The 17,841-nt window shown below is 40.6% G+C and overlaps 2 protein-coding genes across 2 annotated transcripts; both read left to right on the top strand.

Annotated features, from left to right (window-relative positions):
• Positions 1-21: 21 nt before the first annotated feature.
• On the top strand, positions 22-2,919 carry LOC146363737 (uncharacterized). The gene is made up of 2 exons (XM_084917460.1): positions 22-505; positions 1,770-2,919. Exons 1-2 carry the CDS (start codon positions 169-171, stop codon positions 2,294-2,296), a joined length of 864 nt encoding a protein of 287 aa, XP_084773586.1. The 5' UTR covers positions 22-168; the 3' UTR covers positions 2,297-2,919.
• A 9,275-nt stretch (positions 2,920-12,194) lies between these two features.
• On the top strand, positions 12,195-16,665 carry hoxc1a (homeobox C1a). Its single transcript, XM_084918103.1, has 2 exons — positions 12,195-12,711; positions 16,269-16,665. Exons 1-2 carry the CDS (start codon positions 12,195-12,197, stop codon positions 16,637-16,639), a joined length of 888 nt encoding a protein of 295 aa, XP_084774229.1. The 3' UTR covers positions 16,640-16,665.
• Positions 16,666-17,841: the final 1,176 nt, after the last annotated feature.

Below are 17,841 nucleotides of genomic sequence, written 5' to 3'. Positions count from 1 at the left end.
GTAAATATTATTCAATTGTTCCAAATGGTTACTCAAAGTGCACTTTCCCGCGTGCCTTTTTACATTCAGGTTAATTGTGATCGAATATTAGATAGACACACGTCCTCGCCTTTTACTGCTGTTGAGGGACTCCTGGTTTTATTTGAAACAGTTTGATGAGCTGGGTCCATGGACCCCCAACAGTTTGCCCTCCCGCTGCAGCTGCATGGCAACAGTTTTGCTATGAGCTCTGGACAGGTGCCAAAATTAAGCGCGGGATACAATGAAGGAGGAGGAGGAGGCCAAGAAGCAGAACTTAATCAGCAAAACATGACCTCCTCTTCTCGTGTCAGTTCCAGGTTGAACCCAGATGAACAATCTGAGTGCCCACTGGAGCCCGTGGTTCACTGCCATGGCAAGGGCAAGCTGGACATCAAGAGCAGGAGCTGCAGTCTACTCGCCATCTGCCGCTCAGAAGTAATTTTTCCCTGGATGAATCCACGGACCACTGGCTCTGAACAATCTGGTAACTGGTTTTGTTCATTATTTGTGCCTTTTTAAAGCTGACACTGAGTGTTCAAAATATTTGTGACACAAGAAGCTTCATTAGGCTCTTTACAAACACGTTTTTCCCTCTTTTTAAATGTTTCTTTTTTCGACTGAATATGTAACTCAAACACTCACTGTCTTTGTTACCTTTCTTTGGAAGCAGAACAGCTACAGCAAAGTAACTTTTTAGGAGTGGTCAAAGTCATCTGCTTGATCACACTTAAGAGAACTTTGTTCTAATGTGAGCGCTCTTTCTGCTTTGTCAATGAATGAGTGCTGGTGTTACTGAACAGTTAACCAAATGCCACTGTCATGCTCACAGCATACGGGGCTGTTTTTCAGTGCTGCAGGCAAAGTGATGTTCCAAACAGACAAGCTGCAGCACAAATGCTGCACAAACACTTCTTTTAATCCCCCCCCAAAAAAGAAAAAATCAGCACTCTGCGATCTGTCATCTCTTGACACGGTCTCAAAATGGATTGTATCAGTTCATTAATTCAATCACATCATGACTATAGAGGCGAGTGTGTTTATTTTGAGAGCAAAATCTCCATATATTTAAAAAAAAAAAAGAGAGAGAGAAAAACTTTTTGATTTTTTTTAAATTTAATGTTCTAATCATGCTGGTTTTTTTTTTCTTTCTTTTTAAATCTTTGAAAGAGTTAAACATTGCTGTGTCGACAAGCTGACATATAACAAGGAAACAGTCCTCCAGTGCGGCAGATTATTGTTATATAGTTTTCACTATAGGTCTTATTAAGTATCCATTAACCCTGGCTTTGTTACATTATTATCAACAGAGCCTGGTACTGCTCATATACATGTCAAATTGAATCCCTAATGGTGGTTATTTTCAGTGGTGGTCCCAAGGTACCTTTTAAGTGACTGAGATGAGGATTTGACAGGTCTGCTTCCGTGTGTAGCTCTGATTAATGTGTTCTGTCAGGCAGCCGTAGTGGCGTCAGATGTTTCCCCCAGACTGCTTCTTCGGGAGGTAACTTTCCCTGAACACATGACACAGTAGACAGCCAGTCTTGTATAGTGTCTCAACCATGACTGAATGTGCAGGAAGAGCTGAGGGCTCTTACTTGGTCACAGGTTGATTGTCTGAGGATTAACACGGGCCTCCCTGGCACTTGAAGTCTTCCATGTGCAGGTTATACATTTCAGGATAGAACTGTTAGATGTGTGGCTTTTCCTTTTAACACCCTCTCTTCTTTATGTGCTTCCTCCATCATCAGTCAGCAGTGGCATGGCAGCTGGTCTATCAGGTAGAGGAAGGCAAAGTGTGAAGAGGGAGAGGACAGCCTTTACCAACAACCAGCTGCTGGAGCTGGAGAAGGAGTTCCACTTCAGCCCTTACCTGTGTCGTCCTAGGAGGCTGGAGATGGCTGCTGGGCTCCAGCTCACTGATCGTCAGGTTAAGATCTGGTTTCAAAACCGCAGGATGAGGTACAAGAAGGAGCAGAAGTATGGAAAGATGACAAGTTTATCTCAGTTTGCCACCTGCAACCTGTCCTCCAGCTCAACCTCCTTTGCAGACCACCTGAATTTTCCAGATGCAAACATTGTTAGAACTTCCTCCTCCTCCTCAGACTTGCACGCCTCTCTATTTGGCTCTTTCAGCAACAGCAATAGTGGTCAGTATATTCACCCATCAGACCTGGCCCATTTGAACTGCATACTTCCATCTGTTGCAAATGGTCCATCGGCCTCCTTTACGGGCATAGATAGTCATCACCATGCTGGCATTTCAAAGTGGCCCTAGGGCCCCATAATGGCCAACTCCTCCTGTGCTCATCAAAATCTCAATATGATTCATCTACTTTCACTTACTTATGAAAGACTGGAGGATGAGTCTGATCAGCAGGGTTGAAGTTCCCTCAACACACCCTTTCAGCATTCATGGAACATTTTAATTAAACCATATGAACACATCTTAATTAAAGGAAACCTACAGCGATATCTTTTGTGTTTCTCAAACACAGTGACTGAAGACTGCAGGGCCTCAAACTTGCTGTGCTTTTTGTACATACACACAGCATGCACAAGACATGAAGTAATAATTACATGTTTTTGTTCTGTAATCTTACGGGTGTATTGTCGCATGGTTAATGCATGCATGATGTAGACTTTGAGTGAGTTTTCCATTGCCTTCCTGTTGTCAGACAATTGCTAAGTGGTTGTCATTTTCTAAGTGTTACATTAGGATTTTTGTTTTCATCTAAATAGCAGGTTGTGTGAAATATTAGTAAGTGTTAAATGGGCAAATTAATGTTAGTTTTGAATGATGTTATATTTTTGTTAAAACTATTAAATGATACGGCAAGTCTTTGATACTTCTATTGATTAATTGAGATGTCACATACTGTACAGGCTTAATAAATGAATGTGGGAAAACTGTAGCTCTTGTGCAATGTTTACCCTATTCAGCGCTGATTAGACTTACATTTTTTTTTCTCCAGCAGTATTTTTATGATTAAAGATTCCTGGATTAGATCCCAAATGGAAAAAATGAGAACGACTCTGTAATCAAATTAAGGCGTGCTTTAGATTGACTGAAAACTCCATAGTATTGTGCATTCATGTTGCACAGTCCCGCCACATAAGCCTCTCCCTCACTTCTGCCTATGAGTTCCCCACCATTAATCACTGAGACAAGGCAGTCTTTCCAGCACTCCAACCACAAGCTCTGAACCCATTGGGCACCATGACAAGATCTCTTGCCTCCTCCTTCCCAGCCTTTGCCTTTTCAATAGCCAAATTGTAGTGCTGCAAGTTGGGGCTGGCCTCCCGCTCAGGGGGCATGTTAGTTGTGTAGCGTAGAAGCCCTTCCAACATCCTATAGGGCTGCACCAGAGACCAGTGGCATTCAGTCACTTATGACAACATATTATCTTAAAGAACAATGAGAAGACTTCTTTTTTAAATGGCGTTCACTGTGTCACTGTGACATGTGGATTCTGAAATGTAAACAGAGTCATGGAAGGGTTATTTTTAATCATCTATTTTTGATTTTAAAATTGGGGGGGAGGGCGTTATGCACGCATTTGACAGAAGTGGGTCACATGTTCAGAGCACATGTTTATCAGATAGATTGCAACTTCCAAAGGAGCAATTCCTGTCTTATTCTTGATAATGTGAGGCCTGGTGTCGATACTGCGCATGAGTTATAAGCATGCTATGTGATGTATAAGAGTTGTGTTGCTGTAAATGAGCTACCACAGATGACTACTGACAGCTATGAAATGGGGGGTAACAAGGAAGTTGATCCCCTAGTTGTTCTGGATGGAATGCCTTCCTGCTCCTAATTCATTGCTTCATCAGCTGGCATTTGGTAAATATTTGACACCATTTGCAGCACGCCTCAGTAGGTGTCAGGGGAGTTATATAGCACCTATAAGTCTATGAACATTTCGATCTAAATAAAGCCACGTCCACACCACATCTGTAGAGAAGAGGTGGTGACAGCTGGGTAATTTAGGAGAAATATAATAAAGGGCAAAAGAAAAGTTCTCCTCGAAAAAACATGTTCATTTACAAAGAGCCAGAAAGAGGGGAGGGGAGTGTAAGGAAGAAGAAGCAGACAGCGCTGGATTCCTGAAATTCTTCCATATGCTGGGTGATTTATGATTTTAACGGTGCTGAGGTTCAATAGGACTTTTACCTCTGGTTCCTCTACATGATCTTTTTCCAGCCACTGAAAGCTGGAGGATCCACACACTGAAGTGCAGTAATTCTGTGGATGAGGTCAAGGAGGAGGGGGGGTCCCCAAGGGTCAAAGAAAGCCTCCCCCAAGGGCCCCAGTGCAAGGGCGAACAGACTGCTTCCATTTCAACATTAAGTTAGCCAGTTGTTCACACGCTGGCTCACTCCTAGTTAGCAGCATAAAGTCATTATTTCCTTTTCACTCACTTGACTTCTTTGCCCTGTTTGATCACATGTGTTTTTAGGGGGCGAGGATCAGGAAAGCCAAAAAATCCTTACATGTTTTTCCAGATTCTGGGCTTTGCCTTAAGTAGATCTTTGAAGTGACAAATGATCCCAGCCGTGGTACCGTGAAACCAGCTTTGGTTACGGTCCATCATTAATTTCAAAATTTTGCATTATGTCCTTTACAGTGACTGATGTGCAACTGTCCAATTTGCAGCTGTTGTGTAACTGATTTGGGGTTTAGATTTGAAAAATGCTCCCTGCATCCAGACTTTTCTTAAGCTGCAGTGAAAACAAAACTGCTCTAAGTTTAACAAAGATGTGCTGCTTTAAGTATCTTTCACTATAATCAACAAATGCCAGCTGCTTCTTATTTTACCATCCCATAAGCTGCTGCTGTCCATTGGAGAAGTGATAATTCCATTCATTATACGGGGCTCTATCAAAGCAAATAAATGATGATGATAATAATTAATGCTTATGAGTCAACCCTTTCGTTTATTAGTATATATTTCCATAAACAGTTTATTTTCTGATTGGCCTGCAGCCTAAATCAGAGATTCCTAAAGCCTGAGAGTAACTAAAAATCCTCTAAGCTCCATTTAGGAGGTTTTCCCCTCAGTTTATTCTTCATTTGCTAATTTGTTTTCCCATCCTTGGCCACGATCCATGCATGCGGTTATTTACATCAGTAATTAATGCCAATGACTAACCTGCTTTAAAATTTCATAAGCTGGGCTTGGTGTCCACCGAAAAGCACGATGTCTTTTCAGTACAATGACCTCCATTTATTTAGCACTGATTTATTTATGAGGTTTTTGCTTTGGCAAACAATGCTTTATCAGAGAACACAAAGAAAGGTAACCTCCTCATTATATAGCGATTAAAAAAACATCTCCAGGGGTAGTAACAATGGACATTATTTACATTTAAAAGTCATTAAACAAAAATGTTCAAATCCCCTTTTGAAATTATCACACAGTATCTTAGGAAAATATTTCTGTAGGCACAGTTTCTAAGTAGGCATATACCCTCAATATTTACTGAATTTATGGCCTTATTCAATCACCGATGAGTTCAGATCATAAGGCGAGCTCGAGCAAGGAATAAAGAATAAAAAAAGGAAAGAAAACAACAACACAAGTATGTGTGTCTCTTAAACAACATGAATACATGCGCCAAAGTACTGTTCTTGATGCTGTTTATTCTGACATAAAACTTTACAATATAAACATGAAACCAAGTTTGTGCAAAAGCGTGTATGCATCGATGTCCATCCTGCAGAAATAAAATTCATGTTAAAAAACTTTTCATTGGACAACAAACAACACCTTTGGAATTTGTGTGAATTTGCTTTTGTTCCTTACATAAAGGAGTTCAGATGGATGGCTGTACTATTTAAAGACATGAAATATCATCAAAAGGCTTATTTTTGTTATTTATAAAATCTTTCGCAGATTTCGGTGTCGATAATGTGGAAGTGTGTTATAACTGACACATGTTTAACAACATATAAAAGACTCAAGAATAACAGTTAAGTGTAAGAACATGCCACTCAACAACAAAGACGTTATTGGAAAAGTTTTGGTGAAAAAAGCAGAGAGGTAAAAACTGCTGCTACATGCAGGAGAAAAGCCAACAGAGGCCTAGAAGTCATTTCCACTTTGGCGGGAATATGTTCTACAGACTGGTTCCTGTGAATTACTGCTTCATTAAATAAAATCTTTAAAATTTCCGGCACGCATTGCATGTTCTCCTAGTTTTCTCACAGCCTTATGGTCAGACTCTAATATCTACCTTTATAAAATAATTTGTATAAGCATAATGGTAGGGTTCATGACCAAACTGGGAAATCTTCCTTTTAATTTTTAAAGTAAATCACTAAAATAAAAACTTGTGAATGTCACAAACACAACTTTGCTCAGTTCTGGTGTATAACGCGGAACTTTTATGATTGGCCTTTAGGAGGTTTTGTTCTTTTTATGACCCGCTAACCTTCTTAGCTTTCTCCCTCCACAGTAGTAAGTGCTGCCCACCAGTCTCTCCAGGTGCTTGTTGCTCAAGATGATTGTTAAGTATCAATTTCCTGTGTCACCTTTATGGGTTTTATTTATTTGTCTGCTCCTTCTTGTGGAACAGTGCCTGAGCATCACTCAGGTAGATGGATTATAACTCAACTGCTACGACTCATCAATCTTGGAAATTTGACTTCCTGAATCTTATACAACTGTTACTGTCATATTATGGCACAGCATTATCAAGATCAATGGCATTTTAAATGCTTCCCAGTTAAGGATGATCGGTGACAATAAAAAGGTAAGTTGGTGATGAAACTGTCTCTGCTGTGGTGAGCTGCACTCAGCGCAGTGAGGGAGTCACCTACTGCAGCCCCAGACGAGATCTGCGTAACTGAATGAACTTATAATCACAACAGTCACCCTGCTAAATGTCACACGTTGACCATTATTGATCATCCAAGACTTATTCAATACCCAATGACTTCATCAGGGTCTAATCAGTTGACTTTTTTTTTGTTCTCACATAAAAACGCATTTTAATATTCACAGCATAAAAGGATTTGCAGTGTTATCAGAATAGTGATATCAGGCTGCTGGAAATATGAACTGTATGTAAGCTTCAAATCCCACTGCTTTGTGTCTTGTCTCCCCTGGAGACAGGAGACCATCTGTAACAGCACAAGAAAATAAACATAATTGATTTTCCTTAATACTTTATAGTGTTACCTATCAGCCTGCACACACAGTTTGCAAACTGACGTAATGTTTTAGACCTTTGACACACACAGAAAGGAGTTTAGATTGGAAAGACTCGGCTCGGATTCTCAGATATCCTATAAGCTACATCTGTAGGTGGTGTCGACAGTGTGATTTTATGCTGCTGTATCCCAATTACATAATGCCTAATACGGACATACACAAGTTAAGGTAAAGTTCATTTTTAGGTTGTTCAGCTGAAGTACCTGGATAGCAACAGATATTCCAGATGTTTTACAGCTCCAGTTCACTGGACTCTCATTAGCAAATACATTAAAATAGTGTAATAACACAGTCCTGTACACAGTAAAATATTATTAACAGCAGCACAAACAGCAGGTTTCTAAAACAGTTTGAGCCAAAGGTGTTTTCAGCTTGATTTATCTTTTATTATTTCAACTGGGTTTCACTTGGAATACCTAATAAAGTGGCTTTCAGGTGTTCCAATTAAATGGCTATTTCCTGAACTGTGATAAGGAAAATCGAGTAGACATGTAGCTTGTTTAGTTTTGCAAACGTATTATTTTTATGTCAGCACTGTGGGACAATGAAACCATCAGAAAGTAACTTTAATGAAACATTCAATACTTCAAAAAGACAGACATTCATTTTCACTGCAGTATTAATTTTGCAGTGTAATAATGTTGCTGATGTAATTTTCATAACAGAACTTTAAATTAAACTTTTCCACATATTTCATGGTTACTGTTAAGGAAATTTGTTTAACATGATCCATGAAAATCCAAAACTGGAGCCACGAAAATATGATTTCTGTCTGAATACCTAAATCTTCTTAAATGCACGAATAAGCTGACAGACTGGCAGACATGGCGACACAAATTGTTTTCACTACTTTAAAACTACTTAATAAGACACAAAAGACATATAACGAATATATGAATATTCTAAAAACCCGGCATTCTTTCAAACCTTTACGTTTTTTCCATTGCTGACATTTTCCTACTGAAGACTAAAAGAATAATCTATCTTTAACTTAAACAGAGGATTAGTGTTTTATTAATATGGCATCGCTGTTCTATCAACATTTTGCTATTAACCATGCTTAGCATGCACAGTAGACTACTGATTTGTGCTGTGAACAAGCAGGGGATGTTTAAGTAAACAATAAATAAATAAATAAAAGCAACTCCTCTTTCCCTGCAGCTAAAACAATGCTGTATGAGGGAGAATATTACAGAGTGTGCTGCAATGATGAACATTTCCTCCTGTTTCATGTTTAACCCTGCTCATTTCCCACAGTAAGAACTCCGGAAACACACAAGTGTGCACAGCAGCTTGGGGGGAAGATGACTGATGGCTTGTTGTCATGATGTTTGGGATTCTGCCGACTCGAAGCCTCCTGGCTCACTGAAGCTGTGAAGCGCTGCAGCACATACTACAGGCTATAGTTGAAAAGTCCTGGTATTAGTAAGGTATTGCTTCATTGTCACACTGTTGAGCCTGTGCAGAATGCAGTTATCTGTAATGTCCCTGGCCATTTGCACAGTAGTTGCACTGGATTTATGATTATGGCTCATGTGCCGAGACAGATTTCTGCTATTCAACAATGAAGCAAGAACAATTATTAGAATTTCACACTGAGCGGATGGGTTATTTTGTTTTCAGCTGGTATTCCCTGGATTGTGTGTGTGGTCTGGGTATACGCTAAGATAAACCTTACTTCTGACCTAAGGATTTTTCAAAAATGTCAATATTTGGGGGGAAAAAAGCCGACAGGCTCCATCAATCACTCAGATAGCCATCTTTCAACTGGTCAGTGTGCCACGCTTCCTGTGTGTGCTTCTTCTTCAGTCCTTTCTCTGTACCTTGAATTATTTCTCTTTGTCCCTCTGCCATATTACAGCTCTATCATGATGTCTGATGAGCCTTCCCACCATAAACATGGCATAGATAGCTGTCATCTGCCCATCTTGGAACTGCATTAACAGCAGTGACCCATCTGGCTGGTGGTGGCAGTCGTCTGTCAGCGCTGGTTAATTCTCAGCCTTGTGAGGGTCAAGAGCTGACACATAATGAGACTTGACAGTGTTGCAGGGCTACACAAGGGTCTGGTGTCAACTGCGGTTGCAGCATTATGTCAGCAGCAGCAGGATGAGAGTTCACTTCAAAACCAAGGAGGTAATCCGAGCACGGCCGCACTGATCCCAGGGCCTTGACTGCCTATTGACACACATCAGAACATGGACGCAAAACAAATTAACATCAGTCAATATTCTCCCCCCACCTCCTCCTGGCTCCTGACACAGCCACCTAAGTGTTGCCATGTTTACCTCACCTCCAGTCAAAACAATAGAGACTACGGGGATAATGATGAAAAGGAAGAAAATGTCTGCACTCAGTTTTAAGAGGGTATTTCGGGTGTTTATGGGCAGAATATTCCCATTCCTGGTATGTGTGTAAGACTGCAGAGTTTGGTTTGAGGGGGATTCAAATTCAGAATTGTATTTGCAGGATCCATTTCATTTAAACAGGGAGATTATACTCTTTCTAAATCTTGTGCAAAATTTGTGGTTTAGGGGACACAAGCTGTCCAGAGGAAGGAGTCTGAGCTAAACAAAATCATGCAACTTCTGTTCCACCGGGCAGTGATGTGGAACAGCACCTCATATATGCTAATCAAACATATGGCACTTCTAGGAATAAAACATGGGTTGTTGTTGTTGTTGTTCTATGAGATTAAAAAAAAAGGTTACTTGATTTTGAATGCAATTTGAATGCATCCAAAGGCTGCAATAGTCTGTGGCTGCAGCAAAAATAAGGGGAAGGAAAAAAATCATTTGCAAATGTAAAAACCGAGATTGCCCGCACCTGTTTTTTTTCCCCTCTTCCTCTTCTGTTCCCCTCTCTGCAACCCTTTCCCGTCCCCCGCCTCCCTCTGCTGAAAGCCATTACAGAAATACAATTTCTAATACCTCCGCACAGGTCTTCGATCGACTGCAAACAAATTTATATTCAGGCGGTAAACAGAAAGCTGCAGAGATTTATTTAGAGTGTGGAGGAGAGAAACAAGCTAGCGCGTGAACCCTGAGTAACCTCCGAGCTGACATGAAGATGGATCAGTGCACCATGCAAATGCATGGAGAGAAGGGATATATTGCACTCAGTCATTCAGCACATCGCTGCCTGTAGAATCCCATTAACTCCCACAGCTGGGACCATATTTCTGTGTTGTAAGAATGCAGTTAGAAGTTGTTCATTACGCTGAATTATTTTGTAATTACTGCAGACTTAAAAGACATAGGAAATATAGTTAAAATAACGCGATAAGAACGGAGGCAGATATTTTATAGGTTAGGGTTTTAATTAAATGTTACCTGTTAGATAGCACATAATACTAATATTAATAATGTTAATAACAGTTATGCTGCTGCTACTACCACTAGCGACGATAATAATAAAAAGGAAATATAACCGTGAAGTTACTATATTTAATTAGTAATAAAATGAATATATAAAAACTAAATGTACTAATTAATAGGTTGGTTTTTTTTAACTAACTAAACTAAGAGTCCGTGGGAAACAAAAATACAGGTGTAAATAAGTTAAAATTATTAAATAACTTTACACGTCTTCAACTTATTTGCAGGATCACAGCATTTTTTTTTACAGAGATAATAAATAAAAGTGCCAATCCAAGCTAGCTATTTAATGTTTGTCATTCTGTTTTTTTATACCCTCGCAAAATATTGGATATATAGAAGCTGTGAAGTGGGATCAAAGTGAAAGCGAAAATAAACGTGGTTTTCAAATGAATATTAGAAGTTAGCACTGGCGCATCAGGGCATTATCAGCTCTATTAATTCCCATGGTTTTAAATGTATGCGGCCAAGCTGAGCGTCACAGTGATGCGTGAATTTGAAAGTAGGTCACCAGAAATAAATACATTAATAAATATGAAAACAAAAAAACCCCAAACAGCTGCACTGTGGAGCTCCTTGATCTGTGAGTGAAAAATACTGAGCTGCTGTAGCTGTGTGCCTGTAGATCTGCTTATGCACCAAATGTCTTTAGGGCGGTGCAGACCCAGCAGCTTTTTGCGCTTCTTAATATCTAAATATATTTTCTGTCACTCTTTCAACTTTCAGCCATGTAACCCTGTTTACACATGCGCGAAAATTGTCCCACAGCAGTTCATTTCCGGTTAAACACGAGAAAAGTACAGTCGTAAAAGCAGCTGCTAACCCAGCTGAGGAGCACGTCAAACTTGAGCTGAACACGTCCTCTCTCCCACTTACAGCTTCTCGATCTTCACGCGGAGCCATTTTTTGTATTTGTTCGAGACTAATTACAAATCTGCTGCCACTGAACTTCTAAATACCAGCTGTCACGACCTCTGAACCCGTCAAGTGTGTCTTTCACATGACCTAAGCCCTTTGCTAAAGAGGGCCCTGGGTTTTTCAAGAAGCCTTGAAAAATTTACATAATCCATTAACTACATCAGTGCAGACTTATATTATGCTAATTCGACTTTGGACAAAAAGTTTTTTTATTGTTATCTTGAAAAATAACCAGCGAGGAAGAATATGGCTTTGTCTAAATGGACAAAAACTGTGTTTTTTGGCGTCGTGTCCTACCTGTCTGAAGGTGAGAGGCCCACAGAGGTCCTCAGTGTGATGATGATTGACTTTCCTGCTGCTTTCTAAGGATGTTTGCAGTTTTGTTCTGTGGGCCTGCTTGTTGTGCTCGGACACCATTAAAAATGTTGACCTTAAGCGAGTCTCGCAACTTGCTTGCTCGGCTTAATCAGTTTTGTCCAGCCTGATGACAGAGATGTCCAGCTATTGGCCGAGAAGGGGAGGGCACGTCATCTCCATCAATCAGGGACTGCTGTTTCTCCTCTGAGGAATGTCCCCACGGTCGTCCAGCCGCCTGACCATGCATGAGAGGCCGGGCATGAAGTGCAAGCCCGTCCAATGATTATGCAGGGGAAAGGTGATAATGACTTCCTATCAAGAGTTAACGGCCGAAGGGGAGAATAGCCCTCTGTTAACGGGCTGCTGCCGAGCAAAAGAGGTTATAAACCAGGACCTGGGCAGCAGGTCTCATCCTGAACTCGGTGGTCGTGATGAGGAGGGGAAAGTGGAGGTGGAAGTTGCCTCGGGATTTTATTCTCCGCGTCTGACTTTGTGCACCTCTTCGGACAGCCCTCCTCCTCCAGGGTTTGAGACTCTGGAGGGATTCTCGACATTGGCCTGCCCCCACTCGTCCCGTGTCCCCTGGCGGTGCAGGGTGCAGGGGCAGGGCTCTCCAGGACGTGGATACTGCGCGTCAAATAAAGAGAAGCCACAGCGCTTTGGGTCACTTACGGAGGAAATTCAAATTTACCCTCACAATATCCCCGAGATTCACGTCGCCGTGGGAAGCTCCACGAGCCCGGACTGTAAAGGAGCTGATACGGATGAAAGGAGTAAAACTTTTGAGTGGATGAGAGTAAAGAGGAGTCAGCACCGGGCGGGTAAGTTTTTTATGTGTGTGTTCAGGGACACTGAGCGAGAGAGGGAGGGATGAAATGACCGCGAATTTAATTTGGGATAATTTGTAAATTTATTTTGTTCGGTTTTTAGCTTTTAAATAACTTCCCTTTATAGTTGAGAAAGTTTGATCGAAGTTTTCTATTCGAGCAGGAAAAGAAAAAAAAAGGGGGGGGGAGCTGACGTGTGTGATGCGTCACAGTGAACGATTTCCTCCGTCACCAACAAACAAAAGATGAATTTCAAAGATAAATGCTCCCACCTTAAACAGCAAAGCAAAACGCTTCGAAGGCAGCTATAGCTGTTCTTACTCGACGCCACATTTGAATATGCTCATGAGGAGTCGGGTGCAATTTTCTTAACGGTTTCATGTTAATATGTCTGTTAGCTTATTTAACATTTTTTTGCTCCACCTACTGTTGCAAGCCGGATTTAGACTGTGCACAGAGGGAGAAGGTGAAGTACAGTGAGAAGCCTGTTTAGCCTCAGTGTATATTCAACCCAGAAAACAATCAATTATTTACCCTTGCCCTTACTAACCAGCAGACTTTGAATAATGCAACAGACCACTGCCTGTCGAGGCTCACAGGAAGTTGAGTAAAACTTACTCCTGTAAGCTGAAGTGCTCCCTGAGTATTGATTAGTTGTCTGTTTGTAATGAAAGCCCTTGTGTATTGATTTCAGTTTGCAGCACCTTTACATGTGTCCACCTTTTTAACATAATTGCTGTCACAGATCATCATTTCACTGACTGATGAGTTCTGGGCAGAGAGCCCACAGAAGAATACATATCCCAGACTTTAAAAAATATATATATCAGGAACATACTAATGTGAAAAATGCCCATCAATCCTCAATTTTATGTGAGTTATAGTATCTTATGTAGATCCTTCATTTGATCAATAATGTCACTTGATTGACTGGCCACTGTACTTGGGCTGGGTTTCATAAATTTTACATGGAGGAAGATTTACAACAGCGGTGGTCCAGTATTGTTTTTTTTTGTGTCTGCAGTAAGAATGCTGCTGACCCAAATATCCAGTGACCAAATCTGAAACAAACAAAAAAAACTATTTGTGGTAGAAGGGCCCAGCTTGTCTTTTAAGGGACGCAACAAACAATCTGAACATAAAATAGTGTCATAATCTTTCTGCTACCTTTGTATGCTCTCAAAAAAGGAGAGACATCACATTTGATTTTAATTTTGATCATTTTGTGACTCAACAAACATAAAATCTGTAGAACCCAACTGTTTGCTCAATATTCAGATTAGTCCACCGGACGGTCGCAGAATAAAAAACTATGTGGCAATGGGTCAAGCTCAAACTAATGAAATAACATTTTTAAAAAATACAATAAAAATCCTTGGTTACATTAGTGGCTTAGCTACTGATCTGCATTTGCAGATTCTTTTAAAGATGCCGCTGTGACAGAAATAGAAATGTGGCATAAACACAGGTGATTTATTATAAAAAATGAAATGGTGTAAGAAACAAACAAACCAACAAACAAATAGAAAAACCTACAGTTCATGTTCTTTAGACCAGATATATTGCCAAAGCGAGGAAGGTAGAAGGTGGCAGGCACACTGCTGATTGATCTCAAAGTCATTTTATCCATCAAACACATTAGAGACACACTCACATGATCCAAATCCATGTGCTTGGGAAAACCATTTGCTCACACCCACCCACGCAAAAAGACATTTCCTGCCAGTATTGTTTGTATCTCTGTAACCTCTTTCTGTATCTCTCTGAAGGAGATCATCTGTAGGAGTAACTCATTAGGACTACTGTGTAACTTGTAAAAGAGTCATTAGTGAAAGTATGCTTTCCTCTGGAGGTTGTATTGGTTTTGTGCCCCCCCCCCCAAAAAAAAAAAAAAAGAAAAAAAAAAAGTATTGCGTATTCTTCCGTGTTGAAAGGCCTCCATAGACCTGCTGTAACCTGATCTCCTGGCTCAGTGTATATACTCCCAGTGCGTCATTCTTCAATTATGCTTTGACAGCACCTGAATTACTGTGGGCTGGATGCCCAGATGACTGAGGCAATGTGTATTGATCTATCCCTTTTCTTCTTCCCTCTCCTTGGCTTGGAAGGCCCTTCCATTCCCTTTGCTGGCTGGCTATTTTTAAGCATGCAAGTCATTCCTCAAATATTTAGTTTGATTCTTTTATGCCTTCTGGCCGGCATCAATTCTATTATCTTTGGAGCCATTAATCAGAATGCGCATGTGATTTGCACTCCACAAAGCTTAAGTTCTTAATTACGTACAGTTTCTCTGCATTGGTTCTTCATATTCACTGGCCTCAAATTCTCAGGCTTGGTCACCTTCGCATTCATTTTCTTAAAACACAGATGTTGACATTTATCCTATAACTGACCTTTCCATCTGCTATGCTTTTCCAAGTGGCTGGAGGCCTGTTAACCTTCCTCTCTATGAATTGTGGTGGGAGGCATTGCTCTACACCTGGCACACTGACTCCATTATGCAGAAGCAGCAGCCCATTTTCTCAGAGGCAAAGACACACTGACGACTACCCACAATGTCAGCAATGAAAAATCCAGATATAGCTGCACTTCCTGTCATTCATTGCACATAAGTAGCACAGATGATACTTTAATGTGTAACCCAGAAACCTCAGAGGACAAAAATGGAGACATTTGTCATTAATGCAGCGTTCGAAAGGATTTGTAAACTGTTAAACTGTCATTGACACAGAAAGACCCGAAGGCAAATAATTAATGATTCCGATGAATACAGTTAATGGACTGTAAATGCTACAAAGTTGTGTTGAATCGCCAAACATCTGACTGCTTTATATCAGAATATACGGCATATATTATTTTCTATATGGTTTTTAATGAACTCGCTGAATGTTTTGATGAACACACTTTTAAAATATAATACTGCCCAGTAATACTGCAAAACATCCAAACTCTCACACTCAGAAGTTTCACTTTAAATCTGATTTCCAAGCTGTGAGCTTGTGGACTGCAATGTGCTGCACAGGTCTTTCTGTTGTTATGTCCCATGTAGATAGCACAACATTTCAAGCCTCTCTGCTTTACAGCAGCTCAGGATTTTGCACCCTGCCTATAGGCTTTTTGGTAAAGCTGATACCTCTGATGAAACATCTTTATTATACAGGGCCACTTTAAATCATTAGACTGGCACAGAGCCAATTCCTGTAAATGAGTTTTATATCATTTTATCCCCGGTGAATGCTTCAATACTGAACTACTCTTTAAGTAAAAAAATATAATAACGATTATTTATTTATTCTCCATTATCACTGAGATTGGACTGCATATCATTTATTTCCACAGTAAACACTGAATTTATTTTTTTCTGGAAACAGAAAGTTATGACTTCACGTATAGCCGAACAAACTGAACTTTTCACGTTTTCAGCTTTGGGTTCAGCTTAAATCGAGGATATGGGCGTGGATAATTTAATTCAGAAAGGTTTTGTGCTTCTTTTGTTAGTAGCCTCATTGATCTTGCTAAAGAAGGTTTTCATGTTCTCTCTCTCTCCCCAGTCAGGACGCGCATGACCTGTGGGTTCAGTATTGTTGACTCGGGCCTCGGTGTGGTGGAGGCTGGAAATCGCAGCATCTGCGCGGACGGCCATCCCACGATGAACGGAGCCCCGAGGATCAGTTACAGCACCAAGCAGCTGACCGAGCTGGAGAAGGAGTTCCACTTCAACAAGTACCTGACGCGGGCCAGGCGGGTGGAGGTCGCCGGCGCCCTGCAGCTTAGCGAGACCCAGGTGAAAGTTTGGTTTCAGAACAGACGCATGAAGGAGAAGAAATTACAGAGAGACGGGCTACTCTCCGACCCAAGGCCCGCGGCTCCGCACTCACACGCCGACACTTTGGACACCTGCCCTTTCCACGGACCGACCTAGCCAAAAAAAAAAAAAAAAAATCAAAACAAACAAACAAACACCTGCCCCTGAACTCCTGAACTGCATCGTGCGTTACACGGCAAGTCTGCAAATGTTTTGATTGGCGTTTGCATCGTTTTCAATCAGGCTTCACCTTTATTTGCTTACAACGATGGATGCTTAACGCAAGAAGCGCAAAGGCAAGTTTCTTCATGCAAGAACGGGCTCAGACGATTTGTCATTCTCTCCGGCTTCAGACTGGTGCTCTGATTTGAATATTAAAATTCAACTCATCCCATTGCGCTCCTATCTACACAATGTAAACGAAGATACAAACTCATATTAATTGCCCATAGAAACTGTGGAAGTCCATTTGCATATTTTCTTTTTGTGTTTTTTGTGTTTCTTTTTTTTTTGTTTTTGTTTTTTTACTTTTTTTGGACAATTTATTCGGCAAACCTGAACACATTTTTAACTCGTGCTTCCCAGTTTCTGTTTAAAATGTATTATTTCTATTTATTGAAGATCTATTTATGATTATTATTTATTTTGATATTTTTACAGCATTTATTCACATTATCCCATAGCTGCCGTCTCAGACAAATTAAAGTCCACAATTATGTGGAATTGTTTCTGTTTAAGCTGTTTGCTTCTGACGGCTCACATTTGAGGACAGGGGGAGATACACCTGTTGTAGGCAGAGCCCACGCGTTATGTTACCAAATATTTATCAAGCTAATTTAGCTTCGCTTTGAATCCTGCCTTCGTGTCGTGTGTTTTATCCACTCCCACTGTTTCCTTTATCCACGGAACGATTAAAATGCCATGATTGATGGAGAGATTTATTGACGGGCTCGTATTGGAGTATTGATCCGTGGTGATCCATCCATTTGAGGCACAAATATGGGAGCATTTGCATGCATGTGTAACTGCATGTTAATGGAATGTAGAAACGTCGCGATCGGGAGCTGTTGCGTCTTTTATTGCTTCTATATATGCATCAGAAAATGATAATTTAGCTGAAAGACTCATGCGGGAGAAGAGACAATAAAACGGTGCCTGTGCTGTTTTGCAGATCAACCAATAAACTGTGTGGCCCCAGCAGTTCGAGCAGCTAAATATTCCTTACAGATTCACATCTCATCTCATATAAAGTAAATGATGGTAAACACGGCCCTTAAACACTGTTATGTTCCCGGTATCACACTGCGTTTCTATCATAT

This window comes from Perissodus microlepis, chromosome 20, assembly GCF_051167445.1.
Source record: "Perissodus microlepis isolate ML-2025 ecotype Zambia chromosome 20, ASM5116744v1, whole genome shotgun sequence".
NCBI lineage: Eukaryota > Metazoa > Chordata > Actinopteri > Cichliformes > Cichlidae > Perissodus > Perissodus microlepis.
This window is presented reverse-complemented; position numbering and strand designations above follow the sequence as displayed.

What these genes read in the sequence shown, in the direction of transcription:
- hoxc1a (XM_084918103.1), top strand. Translation starts at nt 12,195, where the DNA reads ATGACTTCCTATCAAGAGTTAACGGCCGAAGGGGAGAATAGCCCTCTG. An exon ending in GAGGAGTCAGCACCGGGCGG is followed by an intron (nt 12,712 to 16,268) that starts GTAAGTTTTTTA and finishes CTCTCTCCCCAG; the next exon opens with TCAGGACGCGCATGACCTGT.
- LOC146363737 (XM_084917460.1), top strand. Translation starts at nt 169, where the DNA reads ATGGACCCCCAACAGTTTGCCCTCCCGCTGCAGCTGCATGGCAACAGT. An exon ending in CACTGGCTCTGAACAATCTG is followed by an intron (nt 506 to 1,769) that starts GTAACTGGTTTT and finishes CTCCATCATCAG; the next exon opens with TCAGCAGTGGCATGGCAGCT.